Source organism: Sebastes fasciatus, chromosome 1 (assembly GCF_043250625.1).
Source record: "Sebastes fasciatus isolate fSebFas1 chromosome 1, fSebFas1.pri, whole genome shotgun sequence".
Lineage (NCBI taxonomy): Eukaryota > Metazoa > Chordata > Actinopteri > Perciformes > Sebastidae > Sebastes > Sebastes fasciatus.
The window spans coordinates 21459566-21487297 of NC_133795.1; the positions used below are offsets into that span (position 1 = coordinate 21459566).

The window sequence follows — 27732 nt, forward strand, 5'->3', positions numbered from 1 at the left end:
GCCTGTCCAGGTTGGAGACCAATGACAGGACAGGTAGCAACAGGTGAGCTGAAAACACACACCTCACACACACACGCACAAAGTGACAGTGAAGAAGAGTCTGCTGCGGAGCTGAAGAGGCTCCTGGGACTGCAGATCCTGTCTGACATGACAGGGAATTAGAGAAGCGAGGACCATTTCACCGCCTCGCAGGGGAAAACAACTCCGGATCATTTGGATTATAAACCGAACCTGAGGGGAAATTATTAAAACATCACTAATAAGGACTTTATAGTGTGTGTGAGCCTCGGTGGTGAGTTAGTGTGACTTAAAATAAGTATTTAAGGTTTTAAAGTAGCACAACAGACAGTTTTCCTGTATATGTTGTCTCCTGATGGTAGATTATTGAGTTGCTGTAGTTTATTCCTGCTCCAATCCACCTGTTTGTAGGTTATATAAATGTCTCATTCTTTATACAATAATGTTTCTACAAAACCATTATAGTAGTAAATAGTTAAGTCTATTTAGTGTCCCTATTAGTGATTGTTTGTTAGTGAGGGTTTTATAATCCCCTGAGCTGCTGGCTGACTCCAGCAGCACCATGATCAGCTCGGAGGGCCTGAGGCCGGCCTCGTCCGGCAGGAAGCCGCTTGGGAAGCTCGCTACCCGGCTGGAGGAGGTGAAGAACCCGTGGCGTCACGTCTCCACGCTGGAGCTCAGCCACAACGAGGCGGCTCGCCTAGCAACGGACGCGCTGCTGGAGCACGGAGAGAAGGAGTACCGCCGGGTGCTCACCGAGGAGCGGGAGCTCAACTTTCTGTCCCCGCTGGAGATCCGCTACATCACCACACACGCTGCCAAAACAACATGCAGCAGCTCCGGCTCCTCCGAGAGCAACGGCGTCCCCGACGACCGGGACTTTGGAGACGTAGACGCCGTATCCGAGCTCACCTCCGGGACTTACTTCCCGATGATGTCCGACGAGGAGCCGCCGATGCTGGAGCTCGGCTGGCCGGACTCTCCGTCGAGGTACGGACCGTCGGAGACGCAGATCTACTTCCAGAGGGACAAGTCTCATAATGTCAAAGACCTCATCAGGTCCCTGATCAACAAAGCCAAAAAGGTGAGAAGGAACTGTGGTTCATAATGTTTATTTATTCATTTACTTATTTATTTATTTGTTTGTTTGTTTGTTTGTTTGTTTGTTTGTTTGTTTGTTTGTTTATTTATTTATTTATTTATTTGTTTGTTTACTTATTTATTTATTTATTTACTTATGTATTCATTTATTTGTTTGTTTGTTTGTTTGTTTATAATTTAAATATTTTCTTTATTCATTTACTTATTTATTTGTTTGTTTGTTTATAATTTAAATATTTTCTTTATACATTTTCAATGTAATAAGTAAGTGACACAACTACAAAGGAGTAAACCCACCCCCACCCTGAGGGATAAAATAAATAAATAATAAAAATAAAATAACAAGGCAATGAAAAAACAAAAACTACAAACATGCTCCTATAGGATACAAAGCAATATGATTAGCAAAAACAATCAGCATAATATATATTTATAATATGGGACTTTAAACATGAGAATAATATTTCAGTGTATATTAATTGAACAATAAGAGACTATAAGTATAAAGTTATATTGGAGAACTAGTTTTATGTTCATAAATAGCTTCATGGAGGAGGTTTTACAAGTTTAAAGGAGGAATTTATACCTGAAATCAGACATTTATATGACATTATACTAATGTAATAATTGTCTGACCTTGTTGAGCATTTCCCATTCAATCTTCTTAATTGAAAGTCCATATTGGCTGTGCAAAGGCATGACACTAAATGCACACATTCGTCAATAAGTTAATCAATGGTAGGATAAAAGTCAAGCCGAGCGTTATGTGGTTAACCTGATTTTCCCAGTTGCAGGTCTTCGGGCTGCAGGGGGTCATATACTGTGTAGTACTTTAAATCCACAACATGCAATCCACTGGATGTTCTGTCACTCCTTTACATATTATGTCAACACTTTTTCAGTGACTCCAAATAGGTTTTTAGTCAAAATCTAACGAGTTAAATATGTCATTATGTATCAATCAAAATGTTGTGAGCAGAAATAGCCAGATTAAAGGGGGTACACCACCTAAATGTAGAATTCCAGTATGTTATTTCTATGGCCTTGGAAAGTTCAATCAATATTTGTGAACATGAGCTACTCTCTCTCAATGCCAGAAACAAGAGAAGTAAGTCTCAACTTGTGATGTCATAGGGTATAAATTCTGGAGCTGCTCAATAGACAATGAACGGGAGACTGATTGTGTTTGTTTTCTTTTTTTTCTACCAAAATGAGCTTTATTCTACTGTAGTGTTCTCAGTTGTGAAACAGAAAATGTCCCCATATGCTCAGAACGTTCCTCTGGGTGCTCTGTGTCATCTCTCCCATTCATTGTCTATGGAGCAGCTCCACACTTTATACCCTGTGACATCACAAGTTTGAGTTTTAGCCCTCTAGTTTTGGGGTTTGGGAGAGAGTTGTTCATTTTACTAATATATTTTGGACTGTCTTAGACCATAGGAATAACACGTATGAATTTTGAAAATGGACTTTACAGTGAAGCAAGAGACATCTTGTGTCCAGCAGTTAAAACTTTGGAAATGAAAATACTTGCATATTCAGTTATTAATCAAAGCTGAGTATTTATGTCTTCACATGTCGGAAATGAGCAACAACATTGGTTTCCTGATAAATGACACGACAAAGAAATCATCAGGTCTCTTAGTAGGGTGTTTTTTGTTTTTCATCCTTCCACCTGAATGCATTCATTTCTCCCTCCAGTGGTTTCCGCTTGGTTTGCTTACAAACAAATGCAGCAGGCCTGAAGCGGCACGTTGTCCTGCCTGCTGTCATGTTTGATCAGCTCTTATCTCTGAGCACCGAGGCCGACAGCCCGCTCTGTCACTCACTTAGCAACTGACCTCGGTTCACAGATCGAAAAAGCTTCACTCTCTAGTCACCGGCTCTGTGTGAGGCATGACTATGGGCACACGGGCACAGATGTCTGAAAGGCCCTCCAAACCCCCACTCATAGTAGCAAAACATCCAGACAGAAAGAGACACGAAATGCGGCTGGATCTTTGTGTAGTTGTTTTCTGTCACCTTTTAGTCATTTTGTATCTCTTTGTAGTCATTTTGTGTCTCTTGTAGTTTGCCTTAGTGTCTTATTGTGGTAACTTGCATGTTTTTGTTAACATTTTGTGTCTTTGTGGATGTTCAGTGTCTCTCTGTAGTTGTTATACACGTCATTCTGTAGTCCGTTTGCATATTAATGTGGTAGTTTGTGTATCTTTGTAGTTGTTTTGCACGTCTCTCTGTTGTTGTTTTGTGTCTTATTGTGGTAGTTTCCGTCTCTCTGTAATCGCTTTGTGTCTTATTGTGGTAGTTTACGTCTCTCTGTAACCGCTTTGTGTCTTATTGTGGTGGTTTCCGTCTCTTTGTCATAATTTTGTGTCTTATTGTGGTACTTTGCGTCTATTTGTAATCGTTTTGTGTATTTGTGGACATTTTTTGTCTCTTTCTAGTTGTTTTGCACGTCTTTCTGTAGTCATTTTCTGTCTTATTGTGGTCGTTTGCATCTCATGGTAGTCATTTTGTGTGTCTTTAGTCGTCTCTTAGTGGTAGTTTGCGTCTCTGTGTAGCAGCTTTGTGTGTCTTTCTGTCATTGCTTTGTGTGTCTCTGTAGCCATTTGACTGTCCCACACGATATGTTAACAGTCACTTCAAACAGTGGCTTTGACCCAGCTGTTACTGACCTCTGACCTCATGGGCCCCTGGTCCTGTGCCCCGGGAGGCCCATTCATTGATCCATCCATGGGCATGGCGGCCACTTTGGATGCTGTAAAAATAAAATGAAAGCAACTAATCAATTTCACGCAATTCACTAGTTATCGAATCTGTAATGTACGACCATTAGTTCATGACTTGTGACTTAGAATTATAGAGTTTATAATGAATGTGCTGAATTGTCTCATGATCGCTAAACTGACCACATAACAGCTAAAAAAGAAACACAGTTGGTTTGTTGGCACATGCTGTATATGAGTCACATCTCCACAGACACTTCCTTCTTCTCTATGTAAAAGCAGACTTGCTTTATATGCATGATGTCTGGGTCTGCTAATACAAATGAAAACAGTTGGACACAAGACATTTAAACCTGTTCAATCCCTGCATGAAATATTCTATAAAATGTAGAAACACAACAAGTTGGAGAAGCTGTTGTCTCTTGACAAGGCAGCAACATTGAGCTCTTTCTCACATGATTGTGCAGAGTCAGCAGGTGAAGGATCAAATGACACTCTGAATTCAATTCACTAGCAAGTAGATACAGCTGATAAACAGCTGTTAGCAGAGCTGAACATTTGTTCATTGCACTTATCTTAAGTTCACTCTGTGCCATTTGCTAGAATAGAACAATAAACTAGATTAGAACAATAAACTAGCGTTGACGGTAACTTCTCTTTAATCAGGTTGCAATGACAGTAAACAGTAAAGGAGACTCACAGTAAGTCAAACGGGCTTAATTTGTCTTTGCAATGGAGAAGCCATCATTTTGTAGCCCTCACAATATGCAGGACTCACCTGATGAACAAATATGTATTTTATGCACACAATATACATCACTAATATATGTTTTAACTAGGGCTGTCAATTGATTGAAATATTAATCACGATTGATCGCATGATTCTACATAGTTAATCGCACCTTTTTTAGCTGTTCAAAATGCACCATAAAGGGAGATTTGTCACGTATTTAATACTCTTGTCAACATGGGAGTAGGCAAATATGCTGCTTTATGCAAATATATACCTATATTTATCATTGGAAATCAATTAACAACACAAAACAATGACAAATATTGTCCAGAAACCCTCACAGGTACTGCATTTAGCATGAAAAATATGCTTAAATCATAACATGGCAAACTCAAGCCCAACAGGCAACAACAGCTGTCAGTGTGCTGACTTGACTGACTTGCCCCAAACTGCATGTGATTATCATAAAGTGGGCATGTCTGTAAAGAGGAGATCCGTGGGTACCCATAGAACCCATTTTCATTCACATATCTTGAGGTCAGAGGTCAAGGGACCCCTTTGTAAATGGCCATGACAGTTTTTCCTCGCCAAAATTTAGCTTAAGTTTGGAGCATTATTTAACCTCCATCACAATGAGCTAGTGTGACATGGTTGGTACCAATGGATTCCTTAGGTTTTGTAGTTTCATATAATGTCAGTATTTTCACTCTAGCTTTAAAACTGAGCCCACAACCTAAAAATAAGAAGTTGCGTTAAAGAAATTAGTGTTGTTAAACGCGTTATTATCGTGTTAACTTTGACAGCTCTAGTTTGAACTAATCTGTCATTGCTTAGAGAAAAAGATTTCCAACTCATCTGCAGCTCATTAATGCAGATTTGTTTTCTGTTGCTTGTTTAAAAGAGAAGAAAATGTCACTAAAGAGTTCACTATCAGGGTGTAAAACTACATCTGAAGTGCTTTCAGTCATTTTAAGTATGTGCTATTCATATGCATGCACATGTGCAAATGCCAGTGGGCATGAATGTGTCTGTACATGTGCAGTCAAACACATGTTGGGGGTGTGTGTGTGTGTGTATATTAATGTTGCATAACACAAGCTGCACGTGAAAGAGTTTATTTGTAAAGTGAGACAATGTTAAATTATTGTCCAGAACAACAGTTTCAGTTCCCTCCAGGGGGCCAAAAAAAATAGTTTTAATTTGTACAGTTTCTTTTTGGTCGTTTGAGTGCGCACTGTGCTTGATGGGAACTTCAACAACTGAAGTTCTGAAGAGAAAGTATTTCCCCCGGGACCCGAGAACAGGTTAAACCTCTAGCTTTTGAAGCTATAATTATCTTTTATTAAGCTATAATTATATTATCTTTTCTTTCTATTCATAGATTATTGAGTCATAAATCCTTACCCAAACATACATTGTACAGAGTTATAATTAAACCCCCATCCATTATTTTAACTATGGTGGACTGAAGCACCTTGTTAGCCAAATGATTACAGCACATGTCACATAACCTCAACGTCACTGGTTCGATTCCAGCTGGGGATTGAACATGTCATACCCCTCTCGCTCTCTCTCCTCCCATTTCCAGTCTGCCTCTTCCTATCATACATTCAATAAAGGTGAAAATGCCCCCAAAACACTGACATACTAACAGCTGTTGTTGCCTGTTGGGCTTCAGTTTGCCATGTTATGCAAGCATATTTGCCCACTCCCATGTTGATAAGAGTTAAGGTACATTTTGAACAGATAAAAAATTTGCAATTAATTGTGATTAAACATTTTAATGTATTTACAGCCATACTGAAAAAACAAACAAATAAAAAAACTGTGTTGGTTGTTTTTCTTTTTCCAAACGACATTCTGCGCCCATGGTCTGATTTTAAAAGGCATTTTGGTTTAAACATTAATGAATGAAATGTAAAACAATGAATATTACCAGGACAGTAATTTAATTATTGATTAATTATAATTTTGATGAATTGTTAAGTCTATAAAATGCAAGAAAATTATGAATATGTCTGTCACAATTCCAAAGAGCCCTTGTTGACGTCTTCAAACTGTTTTGTCCAAGCAAAACTCTAAAACCACAGCAGTGATGTAAAACCAAGAAAAGCTGCAAATCATCACATTTTAAGAGGCTGGAACCAGAGAATGTTTGGCAGCTTTGCTTATATCAGTCAACTAATTAATGAATCTATTAATTATTTTCTAATCATTTTTTCTCATCAGCTGGAAATATCCCCCCAGTGGTTTGCTCCTGTTTCCACAGTATTCAAAAGTAATCTGACAGTGAAGTCAGCACTTGAGTTGACTGTTTTCAGGCCATTAAATAGCCGTTGTCAGTCAGCATCATAGATTAGGGGCCTAATACGCCTACTATGTTGTAAAAGTGAAAGTGAAATGAAACTTAAAAGCAACACGGTCTAACATGTTGTAAAACTGAATGAAACGTCAGGTTTTGAACACAAACAAAAGTAAAATAAAACTACAACTTTAGGTTTAGGCAAAAAACACTGTCTATACTACTGCACCTGACTTCCACTTCTGCTCCTGTCACAATTACTACGGTCGCTGTTATGTTTTTTTATACCTTCTTTCGGTGATCTATCATGAGAATAGATGATAAAAACTACTAGTGGGTGTAGTAGGCCCATATTGACCCATATCTATGGGGCTCATAGCGACTGATAATGCCTATTTAATAGCCTGACAACAGTCTAATCGGCTGAGTTTTTGCTGAAACGTTGATGTTAATCAAACCTGTAAACCTGACGGCGTCCTTGCCGGGCCATGAAGAGGCCCACACTCATGAAATCTTCATGAAACACTGTGTGCTAACGTCTCTCCTATTTCCCTGCTGCTTCAGGTTATCGCGCTGGTGATGGACGTGTTTACAGACGTGGACCTGCTGTGTGATCTCATGGAGGCGTCAAACAAGCGCAGAGTCCCCGTCTACATCCTGCTCGACGAGAAAAACCTCGACTACTTCACAGAGATGTGCTCTGCGCTCGACATTCAGAGCTCTCACATGAGTGTAAGTACTGAGTTTAGTAATTTATCATGCAGGGAACTCAGACACAGACAGGGATGCAGCGTTCATACTGACTGAGTTAAACCTCGGGGGCAGAGACAGTAAAGACCTGTTAAATACCTGGCTAAATAACCTCAGGCTGAAGAGCAGTGTATGCAAGAGGTAACAGAGAAGTGCATGTTAAAATTATGTCATCTTTTTTAACTAGTTAGTAGCAGGAAATATGACCTTCCAAACCATAATAACCTTCACTTTAGCTCCAGCTGACCTTCACACAGGCTGAATGTCATGGTCATGAATAAATATAATACATTTCAGACTGAAGAATTTCAATAATTATTTTACTGATTGCTATGTTCAGATAAACATTCACGACTGTGGCGATTCCTTTACTTTAGTTACTAGTTTGGTTTATGACTGAATACCTGCAAAACTACAACTACAACAAACTGCATTATCAATAATGTTTTAAGGGAAATATGTTTTCTCCCAAATTACGGTCGCAGTTTTTAAGACGTGATTATTAGTAAAAAAAAAAAAAGGGCCGTCAATCAATTAAAATATTTAATGGCGATTAATCGCACGATTGTCCATATCATTTTTTATCTGTTCAAAATGTACCTTAAAGGGAGATTTGTCAAATATCTGATACTCTTATCAACATGGGAGTGGACAAATATGCAAATGTATGTATATATTTATTATTGTAAATCAATTAACAACACAAAACAATGACAAATATTGTCCAGAAACCCTCACAGGTACTGCATTTAGTTTAAAAAATATGCTCAAATCATAACAAGGCAAACTGCAGCCCAACAGGCAACAACAGCTGTCAGTGTGTCAGTGTGCTGACTTGACTATGACTTGCCCCAAACTGCATGTGATTATCATAAAGTGGGCATGTCTATAAAGGGGAGACTCGTGGGTACCCATAGAACCCATTTTCATTCATATATCTTGAGGTCAGAGGTCAAGGGTCCCCTTTGATAATGGCCATGACAGTTTTTCCTCACCAAAATGTTCATATGTTTGGAGCGTTATTTAGCCTCCTTCACGACAAGCTAGTATAATATTCCATGGGTTTTGTAGTTTCGTATGATGCCAGTGTCTTCACTAGCTTGAAAACTGAGCCCGCTACAACCTAAAATCGCAAGTTGGGTTAATGCGCGTTATTATCACGTTAACTTTGTCCGCCCCTAATTATTATGCCATTTTCATTATTTAAAAGTCACCAGAATGCAGGAAACAAAGTCTCTGAAACTCACATTTTTCTAGGGGAGGACCCCCTGACTCTGCTTTGCTTTCAGAAGCCTCCCTATTTTTGAGGTCTCAAGGTTGCCAAGTACAGTATGTTCATGCTGCTGTTCTTCCCGTGGGCGTTTTCTGATCTGATCAGCGGTTACATGATCGGCCACCGCAGCGTGATGTCGGGTTGTGTTTCTCAAAATGTTGATTCTATTTCAACTTTTCACCACAGGGATGCTGTGTTTTTTTTTCTTCAGCATCCCCTGCGGTTCCCACCAGGCTTGTCGCGGTAGTTGGGGTTACACGGTGGTCAGGCACACACCGATTACATTACGTACCCACCGTACGCCCACCAGCCCTACCGTCGTTTTGCGTTTTTTACAGAAATAAAGCCCATTTAGTTACTTTTGGCATATCAGCACCGTGTTATCAATAGATAGTCGGATGACGGACGCTACAAACTGACAGTGAATGTGTCTGCTCCATACGTCTCAGCTCAGAGTAGCAGGAGTCAGATTTCACACACACGTGGCAAGAAAGAGTTGACAGACAAGACGATGGCGGAGTATTTGTTGTTGAAGCGAAAAGCAAAAGCGCCTATTTGGTAATATTTCAGATTTAAACCCAATGCTACAAGGGAACCATAATGTTAATGAAGCAATTGCCGCGAGGAGGACAGAGCGGTCACAGCCGGTGTGCGCGGCGTAGCGGCGCCAGGTGGAAACCTGTAGCCCGGCAGCAAAAGCTGGACTGGAGAGGCCAGACACACCGCCACCCGGCGGTAAAGATCAAAGTAAGCGCCCTGCACATATTGTCATCTTTTCTTGTAAAATTCCCGGTGTAATCGGTAACACCGGTGTTGTCACAAGTTTATTAACCGATGGGAAAATGCCATCCGTCACATCCCTAGTTCCCACCGTCGCAGCCTAAACACACTACCCGCATTCAAATGAATGGGAAGACTGGCGTTTTCGCCACAACGCCTGATTTGGTGTGAATGCAGGAATAGGAAGCGTGGAAAGGACAGATCCTGTGGACACGTACCATTAGTGTTGTTGTCATATTTCCTACTACCAATTCAAGATAGCCCATTTGCTAACAGAGTTTTAACTCAGTATAAAAGCACCTGTCTGTTCCATTAAAGAGTATTTTGCAACCTCAGCAGTAAAGCTGTCTCTACACTCAACTTCTAGAAGTCACACTGGAGTGTTAGAGAAGATTTCACAGTGTGGGTCAGAGTGGGACATGTAGTATCCTCTTGTTTGCCTGCTTCTTTTACTGTTGTAAAAAACAAACATGGCAGTGTAGCTGCGAGGCGTGTGCTCTGCTGAAGCGTCCTTGAGCAACAAACCGAGTCCCTGTGGATGAGGGGGCAAGAGAATATATATCACCCAAGAATAACTGAAGTCGCATCTCCCATTGTTCCCTGTATTCTCCTTTGTGGCTGTTGTGTGCCTGTGAGAGAGAGAGAGTCTACTCTCACAGCATCACCACACAACAGTAGTGTTCTTGGCAGATGACACGTTAGCAGTGATGAATCATCTGTCACATGCAAATCTGAAGTCTCTCTGCATGTTGATTTTAATAGTGCACCAAAATTAACTGCAACCAAATGCTGACTGAATGACAGGAAATATACTGTACATGCAAAACCCCAGGATGTTTGCATAAGAAATATCGAGAACGCTGTTGGAGTGGAGGACAGAAACTTCTCCATCTGTTGTTCTGACCTTCACACACTCACTTCCCACCTCGCTATTTTTTAAACGACTGACTATTTCAAGTTTTGTTTCCTCCAAAAAAAAATCCTTTCATGTTGAATAATTCTTAAACTTGTTATGCACGGAGCTCATTTGCAAATGCATTTCCAAATATCATTAAGCATTCATTTCACTGAACTCTGTGAGATCAGGCTGCTTAGAGCTCAGTTTGTGGATGCTTACTTACCTGTTTCCCAAGCTTGTAATTAGGGCTGCAACTAACAATTTTTACTACTGCCAATTGTTTTATCAAATAATGGGTTTTGTCCATAACATGTTAGTTAGCTTTAAATTATCGATCGAAACAACCCATTACCAAGTAGGAAATTTCTCCATTGAAACGATACCTGCAATCGTTCCTTTTTTTGCGCAGATTTATTAAAAGATGACTGTTTTGCTTGCAGCCAATCACGCTTCCACGACAATACGGTCCCGCCACTGTGAGTGGGCGGACGCCGTTATCAGCGGTAACCGCTGAGAATATTTGACATTTACTCCTGTGGTATCAATACACACAAAAAACTACAGATAATCTACAGATTGTCAGTTGTTTGTTATGATGCCTTAACCTGAATGCATTCAGAGTTAAATATCAGAATGTTACTGTAACCAAAATGAAAATAGATGACTAAAATGAACTTAATGCAACTGTCTGATGTTTCTGTCTGATGGTTCTGATGCATCTTTGTGTTGTAGTATAAGTAGTTTTCATAATTATTGTGATGCATATTTTCTTGCTGTTGTCCAGAAGACGGTGTCGATTTTAGAATACTGCACGAGAGTTGGTATTTTGATCAGAATCATGCTGCCAAATACAAATTGATTTTCTAATTTCTTATTATCCTTATACAACTTAAATACTGTGTTTCTTCTATAAGCTTCCATGTGTGCATTTGTCTCTCTAATGGTAAATTGTGTGTTTGTGTGCAGAACATGCGTATTCGCAGCATGTGTGGGGACACGTACTGCACCAAGAGCGGCAAGAAATTCACCGGTCAGGTCCTGGAGAAGTTTATGATCATTGACTGTGAAGAGGTCATCGCCGGGTCGTACAGGTTAGCAACAAACACACACACGCTAACAATCATTAAGCATGTGCTTAACCTTTTCACACACTTCTTTTGTGCCCCCCTCTTTCAACTTTAGCAAAATGCAATACTAAATTGGAGTGCCCCTTTTAAAAGGCACATGGCGATGGGGAAGTGGTGTTTGTCAGTGTAACTGTCATGACGTTTATAATTTGCACAATGCTGCAGCGTTTTAAGAAGGCGTGGAAGAAGCCTGGAAGGAAAAAAGGATCACAGATTGATGACATATAGCTGTTAGAAGATGTGTAGGTGGACTCGTAATCACAGGCAACACAACACATATATGAACATAAAAATAGGTGTCTTACAACGAGCGAGTCTGTGGACTGCTGACGATCAGCATTGTGACATTTACTTTGCATCCTTCCTGATAAGCAGGACAACCAGCGGGTTTCAGGAGGAAGCCAGCTGAGTCTGTGTGTCGATAAACTGCGTAACAATGCTCGTGTTGTGCAGCGCAGTGGCTGCTCATAGCGAGGAGTTGTTGGTGGTATTTGCAACAGTTATGAGAATACCTGAGTAATACCTGTAATTACAGCCACGCTCATCAAGTAAATGAGAAGGTTGGCTCTGAACAACAGGGACTGCAGGTGCATGTTTAGTGAGAGCAAACTTTTAGCAATATGATTTAATGTCATTCTCATCTACTTGTACTCCTGCCTTTTAAGCTGCAACTAATGGTCATTTTAATCATCAAATAATCTGCTGATTTTTTTTTTTTTTTAATGATGAATCACTTTGTCAAAACAAATGTCAAACTAGTGAAAAATGCTCGTTATAATTTACCACAGCCCAGGGAGATATATTCATATTGCTCTTTTTTATCATCATATGACAAACAAAAGCATTTTAAACAGCTGGAACCAAAAAATGTGAAGTATTTTTGCTTGAAAATTGACTTAAATGATTATTTGCTAATAGTTAAAATAGTTTGTCAATCAACTAATCCATTGATTGACTAATTGTTGCAGCTTTTATTAGCTCAGACTTTGCTCCATTGTGTCCGTATGTTATTTGTACATCATGTATCCTGTACTGACTGCAATGTAAACACATCCACGTATAAATGCTACGATAAGAGTTAGTGACGTAATATAAAAAGCAAGAAAGACCACTTATGGTGGATGGATGTGGAAGTGAAACACCGGACTTCTAACCAGCAGACCTGTGTCTGTTTATTTTTGGGTTCATACAGCTGCAGCGAGGCATGGCTTGCTAGATACAGTCAGTGCAATGGCACTGTATGTGAAAACAGCTCGACACCGGGTGATGTTATGAACCCAGATATGACGGCGTTTGGTTTTCTGACATATCTGGGACTTCAACAACATGTACAAAACACAAATGATACCAGCCGTCCAACTCACGAGAGAAAAGCAAGGCAAAAATTTGCTTCGCTCTTGGTTTGAACACAGCATAAGGCTATTCTCATTAATAGGAGACTATTAGTTTGTTGTTATCTTTATGAAAGCACTTCACAAATCACATTTACTATTTGACAGTTTAAGATCGACTCTTCACTTGTCTTATGTGTGAACTTCTGGAGTTTCTTGTGGAGGTTTGTGGAGCCCATCTGTGCTTTCTGGCTGCATCTAAATGGTCACTGTTGCTGACCAACAAACATTGCATGGTATTACTATATGATTTCATAGAGGAGGGAGAAGTATGTTTAAACAGCTTTAGAAACAGCTTTAGATATGATGATTTAGATATGAATATTAGAAAGATGGGAGAGCAGCGGCGAAGTGCGGCAAGCTGCCATGCAATGTCTATTAGGGCTGGGACGATTCACTTAGCTCCGGATTCGATACTATCACGATACTTGGGTGCCGATTCGATATGTATTGTGATTTTCCAAGTATTGTGATTCGATATTACGATTTATTGCGATTTTTAACTTCTTTAACACTAGACCATGGGAAAAAGTTGAATCATACACTTCTAGGGACCTTTACCGTGGACAAAATCTAAATTAATACACTAAAAATGTTTGATTTTCAGCATGTATGTAGTCAGAGATATCCTGAAGTCAAATACATATATCAGTCATTGTCAGGCATTATTTCTAAAAAAAATTCCAGCAACCCAAAAATCATAGAATAAAGACATTTCACTCACAAATTAGTGGTATTTTCTTTTTAATTTATAAGGGACATGTAATGTTTTATATTACCGATGAACATAAAAGTCACGCGTGTATACTTCCACTAACTCCCGTCAGCTACGTTCTCTTTATACATCCATGGTCAGCTCCATCGGGGCCGTTTGAATGCATTTAGCATAAATGTCAGTATATGGGTGCTCTACAGTTGTAGCGTCGGCCGATTTGACCACAGAGATGAGCGTGACGGCTGGCTTGACCGCACGTTACCGCAATACGATAACGTTTCCTGTCCATGACAGAGTTAGCATGCAGCTTTAGCCATGATGTCTAGTTCTGCTTTTCCTGTCAATGTGTGAAACCCAAAGTGTTTCCATACTTTACTGTATGTGTAGTGTTTACCACGTTGGATTTAAAATGTGAGGGTGCAGGTCGTATCAACGTAGACCGTCCGCCATTTTCTGCTTTGTCGTTTTGGTTCGCTGCAGTTTGTTTTGGTGCCGGATATGGAATGGATATGACGTCACGTTACTCAGACTACAACAATAAAAGCGGTAACTTCCTTCTACCTCCACATAGACTCAAATGAAGCAAATATATTGATTCATAAAATTATTTCAAAATCGTAAAAAAAAAAAAAAACACGATACATATGTGAATCCATTTTTTTCCCCACACGCTGCGATGGCCACTCCTGAGCTCATCGAGCAGCGACTGTTTGATTCTGCGGCGAAGTGCGGCCAAACCAAAAGTTGGGGATAGTTTAACTTTTGGAACACCCGCAACCAATCAGTAAACAGATCCTGTGACTCTTGTGACATGTTGACCTAGGTTACAAAGAATTTCTTCCCGTCTGAAACACATGAACACACCTCCTAGCCGTAGAAGAGAATAATTATTGCGGCGAGCCGCACTGCTCGGTGTGTTTCCAGCGTTACTCTAGAGCAGTCAGGTGGTGTTTCTTTAGCAATGATCTCTATAATTAATAGACCAATTGACAGCTTAATCCACTATGACGTTTAAAATTTCCAGACAAATATTTTAGAGTTCATATCATTCATCACCATCGAGTTCACACATTCTTTCATCTTTGTACCATCAGTCACCTGATTCAGGCGTGTCACATCTTTATCCAGTCGCCTCTCTGTGCACCACTGTCCGTTGTTTAACTTCCACGAGTCATTTCCTGATTTCTCTCCGTCCTTGTTATGTCAAATTCTGTCCAATCAGGTTGTTTTCTTAATATTATATTATTTTCTATTGACACATAATCTCAGATGTGACCCCGATGGCTGCAGCGGAGTGTTTTTACTCATAGGCTAAGTTTGGTTTCAGGTGTGTGGCAATGGGTATGGGTAGAGTCAGGCATGCAGGCTGGGCTGACAGGCATCACACCTGCTGGCTGTGGAATGAAGGGCGAGGTCCCTCGGAGAGGTGCCAAGTCGCTCATTCGAGGCAAATGTTGTCTTATCACCCGAGCACACCTTTCCCTCTCTCCTATCTTCAAACGTCCTCAAAACTGATATTAAAACCCGTGAAAATAATGGTTTACGCTTTGATACCCGGGGAGTGCCCGCTCCAGTTTGTTTGAGAAGCAAATAATAAACAGTGATTCACTGATATTTAGTCGATAATGCCAGCTGTTATCTGTTAATCCAAAAGAAAGGGTAACATATCTTCATATTTTTACAGATATAATACATACTGTACATACATGGCAGGCGTACTCTTTGGGTAAAGCTTCACTTTAGCCCTTCATATTTAGTGTTTACAAGCACTACATTAACATGTAATAAATGGTTTATAACACACTGTAATATAGTTGTAAAATGAGTAAGTAAAAGGTGTAATGTATTTGTTAATAATAACTCCTCCTGTGGGCACCCATAAGTTGAAGCTAATAATAATAATAATAATAATAAAATAAATAATAATAGTGATAATAGGGCTGTCAGTCAATTCAAATCACAAATTAATCGCACATTTTTTTATCTGTTCAAAATGTACCTTAAAGGGAGATCTGTCAATTATTTAATATTCTTATCAACATGGGAGTGGGCAAATATGCTGCTTTATGCAAATGTATGTACTGTATATATGTATTATTGGAAAACAATTAACAACACCAAACAATGACAAATATTGTCCAGAAACCCTCACAGGTACTGCATTTAGCATAAAAAATATGCTCAAATCATAACATGGCAAACTCAAGCCCAACAGGCAACAACAGCTGTCAGTGTGTCAGTGTGCTGACTTGACTATGACTTGCCCCAAATTGTATCTGATTATCATAAAGTGGGCATGTCTGTAAAGGGGAGACTCGTGGGTACCCATAGAACCCAATTTCATTCACATATCTTGAGGTTTGGAGTGTTATTTAGCTTGCTTCCCGACAAGCTAACATGACATGCCAAAAAGTGGAAACAGACAACTATTCTACTTTTTAAACCCGCCCTAGCGTTTCCAAGTTGTATTATTGTTGGTGCCGCTGTCGCAAAGACAACTGGATCGCTTTCTGTTTTTCTCAGAAAACTAAAAAGATAGGACACATTCCATTTTGTTTTCCACAGTTACTTCAGTTGTTCCACCGTCTGCCATTTCCTCTACTGGGGATAGTAACTGTAAAGAACTTGCATTGATCCTCTTTGATAACTGGGGATAGCTACCGATTGCTACCGGGAAAAACACTTATCTATTGCCACTTCAACTGCTACAGGAAACAACAGAGCTTATCTTGATGACTGATTTGGAAAATATGACCCACATATCATTTTATATGACTTCCGTGTTTCGAACGCAACCTCATAATTCAGGCCTGAAAGACAACTCACTTCTCTTCGTGATGAAAACAAACTTTATGATTTGCGTGTGTTGAGGGCGTGCTCTGACCAGTCCCTCCTCAGAACATACCAGGAATTTACCTGGAGCAGTGAGTGATTTATCACCGAGGAAAGCTGTCCTGCAGGTTCTTTGTGGCTGCTGTTAAACACGCTCAGTGGCTCAGCGTGCGTCGCCCAGATGGCAGCACGCCTTAAATGGCCTCAGAATGACTTAATGCAGAAATGGATGTAGGCCTGTTCTTTAACTGCCTAATTTGTATTCATTCATTTTGCTCTGCGTGTGTTATCGTTTCTACGGAGCCCTTTCATATTTGGTGTTCATTATGTTGTTTAAAACCCTCTGTAAATGAAAGTGGATTAGGGCAGCGGTTCCCAACCTGGGGTCCCAAAGATCACAGGGGATTCGCCAGGATTCGTCTGCTCTGAAGTTGTCAAAATTAGAATTGCTCATGTATAACTAAAATCGTAATAACACACTTGCTGGATAATTTATATTAAAGTCTGTATATAAAACTATTTAAAAATATAAATTTCTTTGCTACTTAGTAGCAAAATCTAACGAAATATTCTGCTTCAATCCATATTTGTTGCTGTTTAGCCTTTCAAAAACAACGTTTTCTGTGATACATCTTTAGGACAAGAGCAGGTTTACTTTGTCACGGGATACAGCTCTCTAGCCAATTCCATAAAAAGGATAATATATTCAAACTGAAATCTCATAAAAAGTGACCCTTTTCTTATAGAAGTTTTTCCAGCCCTTCCTAAGACCAGTTTCAAGGGGGCCCCTACACTATGGGACAGGCTGGTGCCTAGCCATCTCCCTGCCAATAATAATATAAAAACTTGGCTTCACCGAGCATTGAAGGGTACTTACAAATGTGGCTTTTGCAACCATTGGGCCAATATAAAGGCATGTAAGCAATTCAGTGACTTTACGACTCATAAGGTGTATGATATCAAAACATTCATTAACTTGTACCTGTGGTTGCTTTTACATAGTCCGGACAAAAAGACAACTGAAAGACAGAGTCTCTGAGCAGTATGCAATTAGCGGCTCAGGCGCTGCTTGATTGCGTGTCAGCTGCGTCTCTTCTAGAGATTTGATGTCTCGCCTATTTTTACTGCGAGCCTCGCGTTGTTCACAACGACAACAACAGACAGTAAAAATGTTCTGACAGTATATTGACATCATACATGCAACATTACTACAGTTTCAATGTCTGTATCTTTAAAATATGTCATTGACATTGAAGAAAAAGTAAAGCTATATTTTTATATCAACACTTTCTGCTTCGGTTTCAAAATAAAAGCCCTCAAGCTTTTTATTTTTTATTTGGACAGAATTCCTTCATCTGTCAACACAAGGCTTTTATTCTGAAATATTTGCAGGACAGTGTTGTAGGAAATGTAGTGACTTGCGCCGCTCCATGAATGAATAAAATGCCTGCTTTTAATTGTGGATTATTATTAACATTATTTCCGCTGCAGAAACGCTGCTGATGTAGACAACACTCGCATGAGATCAAAAAGAGCATTCGAGGTGGCGATAATCCAATGCAGGCCACAGCCTATCCAGGAATAAATGAGGAAATTGATTTCAGTCCTTTTTTGTAGTTGCTCTGATGCATGTGGCCTAGTGCCTTTTTTGTAAATGGTATATATATTATTGTATTTCTTTCATCTATATTATTTTCTTAATTTGTTTTCCTTATTTTCCTTCTAGACATCCTGTTGAGTCACCCAGTGGTTATACCTTGCATTCTTTACCTGTGAGTTTATTGGCTTCTTGCTCAGGTGCTTGCAATTAGAGTATCAGTTGTTTGCAATCATCTCATGTTTACTAAAAGGGAAACTGTGTGCTGAAGGCTACACCCTGAAGAAGGCTGTTTGTGCCGATACTTGTGATCGTGTTAGTCATCTTAATATGTGCCAGCATTGTCTATGTTTTTAGTATTTCACAATGAAATGGCCATTTGATTAAAGGCTTTTAAACGTTTTGCTAGAAGAGTGCCTTGGCCCTTCCTTCTTTTGAGAACTGAAACATGCTCCTCCAGGCTGCATGTAGGCGAAAGTTCTCATGGGTCGTTCGGAGACGTTCGCATGGCCGTTTTTCTTATACTTGTATAACCTTTACATTTATTTTCTTCTGACAGCTTGTTAATCTGGAGATCTAGTGATGACAACATGCTTTGTGTCGAAATGTTAGTTGCTGCAGTCGAACTAGGGATGTACCAATCCAACTTTTTCAGTCCTGATACCGATAGCTCGAACACCATATTTCAACTGTTTATGTCGCTATAGGCGAAAGATAAAACGGTTGCCGTGGTGATAACTTTACAGAGTTGTTAAACGCTGTCTTAAACGCTTTAATCTGTTACTCAAACTGGACTTCCTTGATCATATTCCACTGTCTCACTGGTACCTTAAACAACACGCCTCCACACCAAACCTGTGTTGTTTTAATGCAGGACTGCTAATAAAGGCATTAAATGTCCAAAAAGTTCTAAACCTGGTGCTCCAGACATCACTACAGATCCAGTCTGTTGACGATTCCCTCATCCTTATTCTAAATATAAAATATTTGGTTATTTCCATTGGTCATTTGTCTTTTTATACCATGTCTCTCAGGCCTGCTGTGTAAAACGTTGCATTCACTAGAAGTCAGACGTTTCTACGCTCACACCTCTGGGCCTGTGTCCTCTGTTCAGCTGTGAAAGCATTATTTATGCTGCTCAGCCAGACGTCTTCGGTGTCCATGCACCTGTCGTCTGCTGCTGGCTGATAAGCCGATAAACTCAGTCACTGTAGTGACTCATCGTCGTCCAGGAAATAGTTGAGGGTGATCTGCCGGTTTATCAGCTGGAGGTGGACGAGATCATTTACACAAAGACAGCTGATAGGTTCTAAGTCACATCTTGTGTTTCATAATTTCCAGATTTCATAATCGTGATTTTGTTAATAGTGACTACCTGCACGCTTTTAAAAACACACACATGATGAACATTATTCCTACCCAGTATACAGTGTACATAGTTATGCAGGGAACTCCCTGAGAATGTGGTGTTTCACTCGGGGAGCTGTACCTTACTTCCTGTATCACACAGGGTGTTGTGTGCAAGCCCTCATGAAGAATGCCGGTCGGTGATCCCAATTTTCGTAGCCAAACGGCGGTACTACAACTTCCGTGTCTGTCACGTGATGCCATTGGGCCCAAAAAGACTATCTCCTCCAGCTCGGTTCTGATTGGTTGTTTTCCTCCGTTCTGTGAAATCTTGCAGATGCCATTAGGAGCACCGGAGGACACAGAGGAACATGATTTTTTTCAGATTACCTCTCTCATGCACTACTGTCACGATATAGTGACCGTTTTATAAAAATAACTTTTTTTTATCATATTTGCTCCAACCTTTCTACTTCAGCTTTAAAAACACTGTTTTACTTAAATCTCCCAGGTCATCTACTGTCCAGCTCACTGGTTTCACGCTCTCATATTGTGTCTCCTCTCCAGTTTCACCTGGCTGTCGGCTCAGGTGCACAGCAACATGATGATGCATTTCTCAGGTCGCATCACCGACAGCTTCGACCGGGAGTTCCGCTGTCTGTACGCCGACTCGCAGATCATTGACTGCTTCTTCAACCCGGAGGAGGAGGGGATGCCCTACTACCCGTCATTCCAAGCCATGATGCCCCCCGGCATGGGCATGGGGCTCGGCCCCGTCATGGGGCTGGATTTACTCTCTGACAGGTATGAAGCTGGAGTCGTGGTACCTAGCAGATTATTTTTGTTCGTTTACTTTTTCAAGGGTCACAACTTGTAAAGTATTTGAATCTAGGACTCTGCAAGGCCTGCGACATGTTTCGGTCAAAAGATTACTTTCTTGATTAAATGACTAATATTTTTACTGTTTTGTATTTCTGCGTCAGAAAATTATTTGTATTATTTTATGTTGATCGACTAATGATTAATTGACGAATCATTTCAGCGCAGATCAAGACAAAAACTTCTCAGGTTTATTCATGTTTCTGAGTGGTTGACTTGGTGTGAGTAATTGAGTGAAATCGGAGCAAATGTTGGATTTTTAAAGATAACAATATTTAAGGGGAGACTCTACAGTTGAATAGGGTAAAAAAAAGATTTTCTACGAAAACCGCAGGGCGAATCTCTTAAAAAAGCCATAGCACACCATTACCGATCATTCCGCCCGTTTTGATGTATTTTTTGTACAGGTGTTGGCAACGCTGTGAGAGGAGTAGCGCGGCGAAATCTGAGGCACCCCGTCTCGTTTACCATCCTTATGCTGTGTGACTTTTTGCCATCAACCTTTATGATTAAACTTTTTACAAGAGCACCAAGTTTTTCTTGGATCTAGCCTCATAATTTTGCTCTCAAAGTGCTCCAGATTGATGCATTTAATTTTAGAATGTTTAAAATGTTCTTAAAAGGAAGCAAAACTCGAACCCCCCTAGAGGGTTCAAGGTCACCCACCACAGTCTCAAAATCCTGTGGGAAAGACTATCAGTCTATATCATCCAAGGCTGGCCCCCCAACTTCAAAACTCATTCTGGAGCCGCTGAATCAGGCTCCAGTAATAACTGTGATGTTTAATGTTATTTTAAGCAGTTTTTTCTTTATAGAAACTGGTTTATTTTTACCTTTTGTTTGTTCTTATACAGTAAAAAATGCACAGTTTCTATCTAATCTGTGGATTAATAGATTATCTTGACCTTGATTTAAAAAGCCTGTTGTATGCTAACCTTTACTTCCCCTCCCTCCTTCAGCAGGCAGAGGGACAGGGTGTGCTCTGAAAACTCCAGCAGCCAATCAAGTAGCAGCGTGTCCAGTGTGAAGGCCGCGCCAGGGATGACCCCTAACACGGTCTACAAGGTCACCCAAACTCACGACAAAAAGGAGACCAACAACAATCCTCACCTCAGCCCTGAGAGGAGAGGAGGAGGAGGTGGAGACCGATCAGGAGGACAAACCCCGACACCTCAGAGTCACGTCACATCGGGATCACGAGTCTCTGCTAACGGAGGAACCAATCACAGCCCAGCTATGGAGCGACCTCCGCCGCCCTACGGTACGCCAAAAGGCATCGACTGGAGCAAGCCCAACCCGGCGGACGTCATGCGGTCAAATATAGGCGGCGCCTCCTCCAAGTTCCAGGCGTTGGGGTTGTACGACCACAAACCGAGCATGTTCCACAGCGCCGGGCTCGTCCCTGGCGCCGCCAACTCAAACCACATCCCCAGGACCCAGACGCCCTCCCCGATCAATGACAGTAAACTCACCCCCAAGCAGAGGACTCCCGCCAGCCCATTCCTCAACAAACTCTCGGACCTCTTCCTGCCCACCTCCAACAAAGACACCTACAACTTCCGGAGGTCGCCATCCCCTCTTGGCACCGCGCCGTGGGGAGGACCGGACCTCTCTCAAAGTGAGCCGGAGAGCCAGCAGAGCCCACCGCCTCCGCTCTCTCCGACCGTGTTGATGAACCGGCAGGACCAGAAGCGAATGACGCTGGGCCACAGCAAGCTGGACCTGGTGAACCATTACAACAAGATGAAATCCAAGCAGGTGTACAGCCGCTTTGAGCTTAAGACTTCAAATTAAACTGGGAGTTCAGATTGATTTCATCTGACTAATTTTATGTTTAACTCTCTCTTCCAAACTCTGTCTCCTATTACATTATTACAACCCACGACGAAAAGTCTCCATGGACTCTGGTTGTTTTTATAAAGTGGTCAGTCCTCCGTCTTCTTCCACACTTCAGTGATTCCTGGTGAAAATCGAGCCCTTACAGCCATGTTGGCTCACAGGCTCCTTCACCGTCTACACAGAGTTTTCCTCTGTGATTCTTGAAACCATATTGCCTCTTTTATCATGTGAGGAGCCTTTATAAGCACAGTGGCTACGTGACTCTTTGTGGGGTCGTAGTTTACACACATGAAAAAAAAACTATACCATAAAATTGATCTGTGAGAATCACCCGTCAATTCATTTCTGCAACAATTGCTACCCGAGTCGTCTTGTTTTCAAAATTAAAAAACAAGGTTGTGGCTAAAAGTAGTCTGACAAAGGTTTTAAATAGGGCTGTCAATCGATTCAAATGTTTAATTGCGATTTATCACATGATCATCCATAGTTAATCGCGATTAATAACAAATTAACCCCATGTTTTTTATCTGGTCAGAATGCACCTTAAAGGGAGATTTGTCAAGTATTTAATACTCTTATCAACATGGGAGTGGGCAAATAAGCTTGCTTTATGCAAATGTATGTATATATTTATTATTGGAAAATCAATTAACAACACAAAACAATGACAAATATTGTCCAGAAACCCTCACAGGTACTGCATTTAGCATAAAAAATATACTCCAATTATAACATGGCAAACTGAAGTGGGCATGTCTGTAAAGGGGAGACTCTATTTAGCCTCCTTCCTCACAAGCTAGAATAATACCAATGGATTAGACCAATATTGGTACCAATGGACTCCTTATGTTTTTCTAGTTTCATATGATACCAGTATCTTCACTCCAGCTTTGAAACTGAGCCTGTTACAACCTCCGAAATCGCAAGTTGCGTTAATGCACTAAGAAATTAGTGGCGTTAAAACAAACGCGTTATTGACACGTTGACTTTGACAGCCCTAGTTTTAAATAAACCAGTGTCCTAACAGAAGATCTGTCACATTTTAAAAAGACAAATGGCAGCTGAACTTTATACTGAAGCCTGAGAGCAGATCATCTTCTGTTTAAAAGGAAATGTGAAGGCTTGGCCTCAACACAAATATTAAACGGAGCAGTAAGACTAGAACATTATCATTGGAGCCCTCCACTGCCTTTTCTTTAGTACACTCCAGGGACTTAAATGAGGATTTTTCCACACAATTGTATACTACTCTTATTTAACGAGAATCTTAAAGTCAAACTGAAATTTGAATTCTTCTTTTTATGTAAGGAAATATTGACTATGACTCTGCATCTAACTTTCCATTTTTCAAGAGGATGAAACCTTTTTTGGACATAATGTAGAAACAGCGTCTAAGCCTCCGGCCTCTGGGTGGACGTTTCCCATGGCAACAATTGACTGACATCTGAAGGGCAGAGTTTCTAAGAGTGCGTAACCAAACAGTGCGTTGGTTACGCACTGTTTAAGACATCTGTCCCTTTTAAAGATTGCTGTTATGCTTGTGTTTCACTCAGAAAATGAAAGTTAGAAATTAAGGTTAGCATGCTAACATTAGCAGTGATTCCCACTAGAGGTTACTTTTGGTTCATGTTATTTACACAACTGCTGAGTCATGGGCAGCTCATGCACAGTCACAGGCGAATTCTCAAAGAATGGATTGCGGCCGCTGATAGCACCATGAATAATGCATTGCTTGCAACCGCTATCTGCCCCATCTCAAGGTCCGATTCACAAAAGATATTGCGCTAATGATATTACAGCGTAAACACGCCCATAAAGTTTTGCAGCTGAGTGCAATTTTCCTTTTTTTTGCATCTGATTGCAATTATCCATGTGGCAAAATATAAAAGACAATGAGAAAAATAAAAATTGAATATTCAGACCGCGAGCTACAGGTCTTGACGATGAGGTACAGAGGCATTCAGTTACCACCATCTCTCTGAAGACGCTAATTTCACTGTAACTGCCTGTGGCTGTTAGCGCTGATCTTTGTGAATTGGACTTTTTTCAATGAGGCTGATTTGCTTAGAAAGGGGCCAATTTTGCGCCCATTGTCCGCATATTACCTGATTTAAATATGTGCACAAAGATGCATTGTGCGTTTCGAGGTTTGCAGGTGCTTTGAGAATTACACGGTTTCTTTTATTTGTGCAGGTTTAGCGCCCGCAAAAGCCGCGCAATCCTTTTAGTGAATTTGCCCCTCAGTGTTGTGTTCATCCCACATTATAGAAAGGAACGAAGTCTAGCTAGTGTTACTTCAATGGAGAGCTGGATACGGTGTTGCCACTCAGCCTGGCTGCCAATGTTAAATCCCGGTGGCCACTTTGGGTACTGCAACAACAACAAAATCCCCTTCAACCATCATGATAGTGACGCCTGTAAAACAGGACACATCAAAATACAAAAAAAGGTCAATTCTTATCCTTTGTATTATGGCGTTTTAGTCCATGGATGTTTTATATATATAAAACTTTTCCTGAGCATAGAAAAGCAGTTTTTTATGTGTGTGGCATCAGTATCCAATGTAAAGTCAGCGGGAGAAACACGACTGCATATTTTTAGTGGCCGCCCACGCAGATGCTGCACCAATCACATTACCAGGAACTACATCGTCAGTCAGAATCAAAAATTCCAACACATTCTCACTCCCAACTCGTCAAATACCGCTGCTTGGTCAGTGCCCCTCGGCTGTGGAAACCGACGCACGGGGTACCCCTCTTGCGTTTTTTTTGGACGGACCAGGGACGGCATGTAATATATGCTTGTAACATGCTTAGTGTCCTTTCAAAATGAACTTCTGTTTTCACAGGAAGTTAGGTTTAGGCAACACAACCACTTAGTTAGGGTTAGGAAACGGTCGATGTTAACTTCACTGACTAGCGACTCAAGTGATTAGTGACTCACTGGACTAAAGACTGACTTGACAAAATAAGTCAACGTTACTTTTAGTTTCACACAGGACACAAACATCGGTCTCCTGGCTGAAAGTCTTCCACCCTACCTTAGCGGACTCACGCTATTAATACTACGTCACTTGCTCCGACTGTTGAATAACGCTGCGGGTGGGTTTACATTTGAGTTAGTTGAAAGCTTGTTTCGTTACATACTGTCAATAAAAGTATTTGACAACTTGGAGTTAGAACGGGTTTAAAATTCATGACTAATGCTGGGGAAACTAACACTGCAGAAAAATTAATAAAACTAATTACGATTTTGACCTAATAGTCAAAACAAACACCAAGGATATATACATTGTATACAATCGAGACACAATAGAGTATATTGAGTACATACAGTATTTTGAATCTGTTAATATGCAACACAGTCTCGTGGCAGTTTGTGAAATAGTCACGAAATGTAATCAATTGGAGCCGTGTACATAGACACAAATTTCCCTTTTTTTCAGCTCAACTCAGCACGACTTTCAACAAAGTATTATTTGTGATACGTGTCAATTTCCGCTCCAGTCTTTTCAAAATAAAACTACCTAGTTAGGTTTAGGAATAGATTGATTTGGTTAGGATTAGGCAACAAATCTACTTAGTTAGGTTTAGGAAAACATTGTGGTTTGGGTTAAAATAAAACCGGAAGTGTCGTAACTTAAGTAAAGACAAAAAGTACTTAGATCGCTTTTAAAAAAAAATTGAAATTTGTGCCTATGTAAACGGATCAATACATTACATTTTGTGACTATTTCATGAACTGCTGTTCAACTGGGCTGTAATATGTGTAAAGACGCAGTGGTTTAATCCAGCCCTGACTGTAACGAAAACCTCTCCATCCTTTTCTTTCTTTCTTCTGATGCTAACAGTTTTGCTTAGCTTTGATTATTCCTGTAACACTCCTGTATAATAGTGTATAACACGTGCCTTGATCATCCTGCCTTAAGGTTTACAATCACATTATAGACAAACATAGTATCTGTAGTGACTAAGTGTTAATAAAGGTGCACAATTGCCTATTAGAAACCGCTGTCACTACGGGAATAAAGCTTGTTGTAGGTATGATATTCCTGGTGCTGTCTCTCATTACAATTCTGGGAAATTAGATGTAAATGTAGAAACTGAAGATGTTTTTTGAAGCGACGTAGGTGCAGGAACATGTTGTTCAACAGCAGATGACAGTTCTGAGAAGATGCTGTTTGTCATATCTGTTGAATGAATCAGCGTTTAAATTTTACAGCGCTGTCATGCCCTTAAAATGTGTTTCTTCATGACGGAGGATATTTTCCTCATATTGTAAATTTTTTACAACAAACATTTTTTTCAGATATGTAGATTTGTATATAGACTGTTAATTAAAACAAATTAAATACAGTTAATACTAATTGTATTATTTGTGTAATGTTTTAGTTTCTTTTTGTGATGAATTGTGCTGATATACAGTAGTTGTTCGTCACAGCACGACAGGGCTAAATCATTCCTCCTCAGCGTGGAGCAGCAACGCAGCAGCCATCGAAAACGGATTTTTACTGTTGTCATCGAAGCAATAATTACTGACAGTGATCAATTATTTTAATATGTGTTTTCATTTTGTGTGTGTTTTTGTTTACTCTTCATTTCAGTTGATATTTCTTTTTTGTCTTTACTACAATCAGCCGGACAATTTGCAGACATCGATTCATCTATGTCTCATGTTTGTCTGACTAATGTATATTATGTTGTATATAATACATGAACTGACTGTCAGGAATTTGGGTTTAAAGAAACACTTCTTAAACAGATTTGTTTATGTTATTTTATTTTTACAATGTGTTGTTTACTGGAGAATGTGAACTTTCTGTGTTTAAAAGTTAGTCTTGATTTGTAAGATGAACACTTGAGGATTTAATTAAAACAAAAAGTTGAAGTTAAGAGCTGTTGTTCGCAGACGTTGTTTTGTCACAGAAAATATATTGTCTTCATCAGACGAGTAAACCAACAGAAAACAAAAGCCAGGTATGTGACGCTGTAAGGTTTTGTAAAGATGCAAAATGTTTAGTCTTAAAGGTGCAGTGTGTAGGATCTGGTGGTGAGGATGCAGATTGCAGCCAAATGAAACTTCTCCCGTGTGCCAAGTGTGTAGGAGAACTCAGACGCAAAAATGTGAAAAAGTGAATGGCCCTATATAGAGCCAGTGTTTGGATGTCCATTATGGGCTACTATAGAAACATGGCGGTCCCCCGAAATGCTACACACTGTGCATTTAAGGCTAATGCTTAGTTCACACTACATGACTTTAGCCCTGATTTTCCGCTCCCCAACAGTTGTTGGAGCTCCCCGACAAAAGTCCCATATCAGAGGCAAATTGGCGTTGGCTCAGCGCTCAAGCGTCATGTGTGAGCTGCTCAAATACGCGAGCCAAGAGGCTCGCCGGTGCCTAACATACTGTATATGCCAACGACAA

General features: G+C 40.3%; 1 protein-coding gene across 1 annotated transcript; it reads left to right on the plus strand.

Annotated features, from left to right (window-relative positions):
- Nucleotides 1-27200, plus strand: fam83c (family with sequence similarity 83 member C). Its single transcript, XM_074637156.1, has 5 exons — nucleotides 1-1102; nucleotides 7445-7612; nucleotides 11548-11672; nucleotides 20158-20394; nucleotides 21429-27200. Exons 1-5 carry the CDS (start codon nucleotides 581-583, stop codon nucleotides 22261-22263), a joined length of 1887 nt encoding a protein of 628 aa, XP_074493257.1. The 5' UTR covers nucleotides 1-580; the 3' UTR covers nucleotides 22264-27200.
- The last annotated feature ends 532 nt before the right edge of the window (nucleotides 27201-27732 follow it).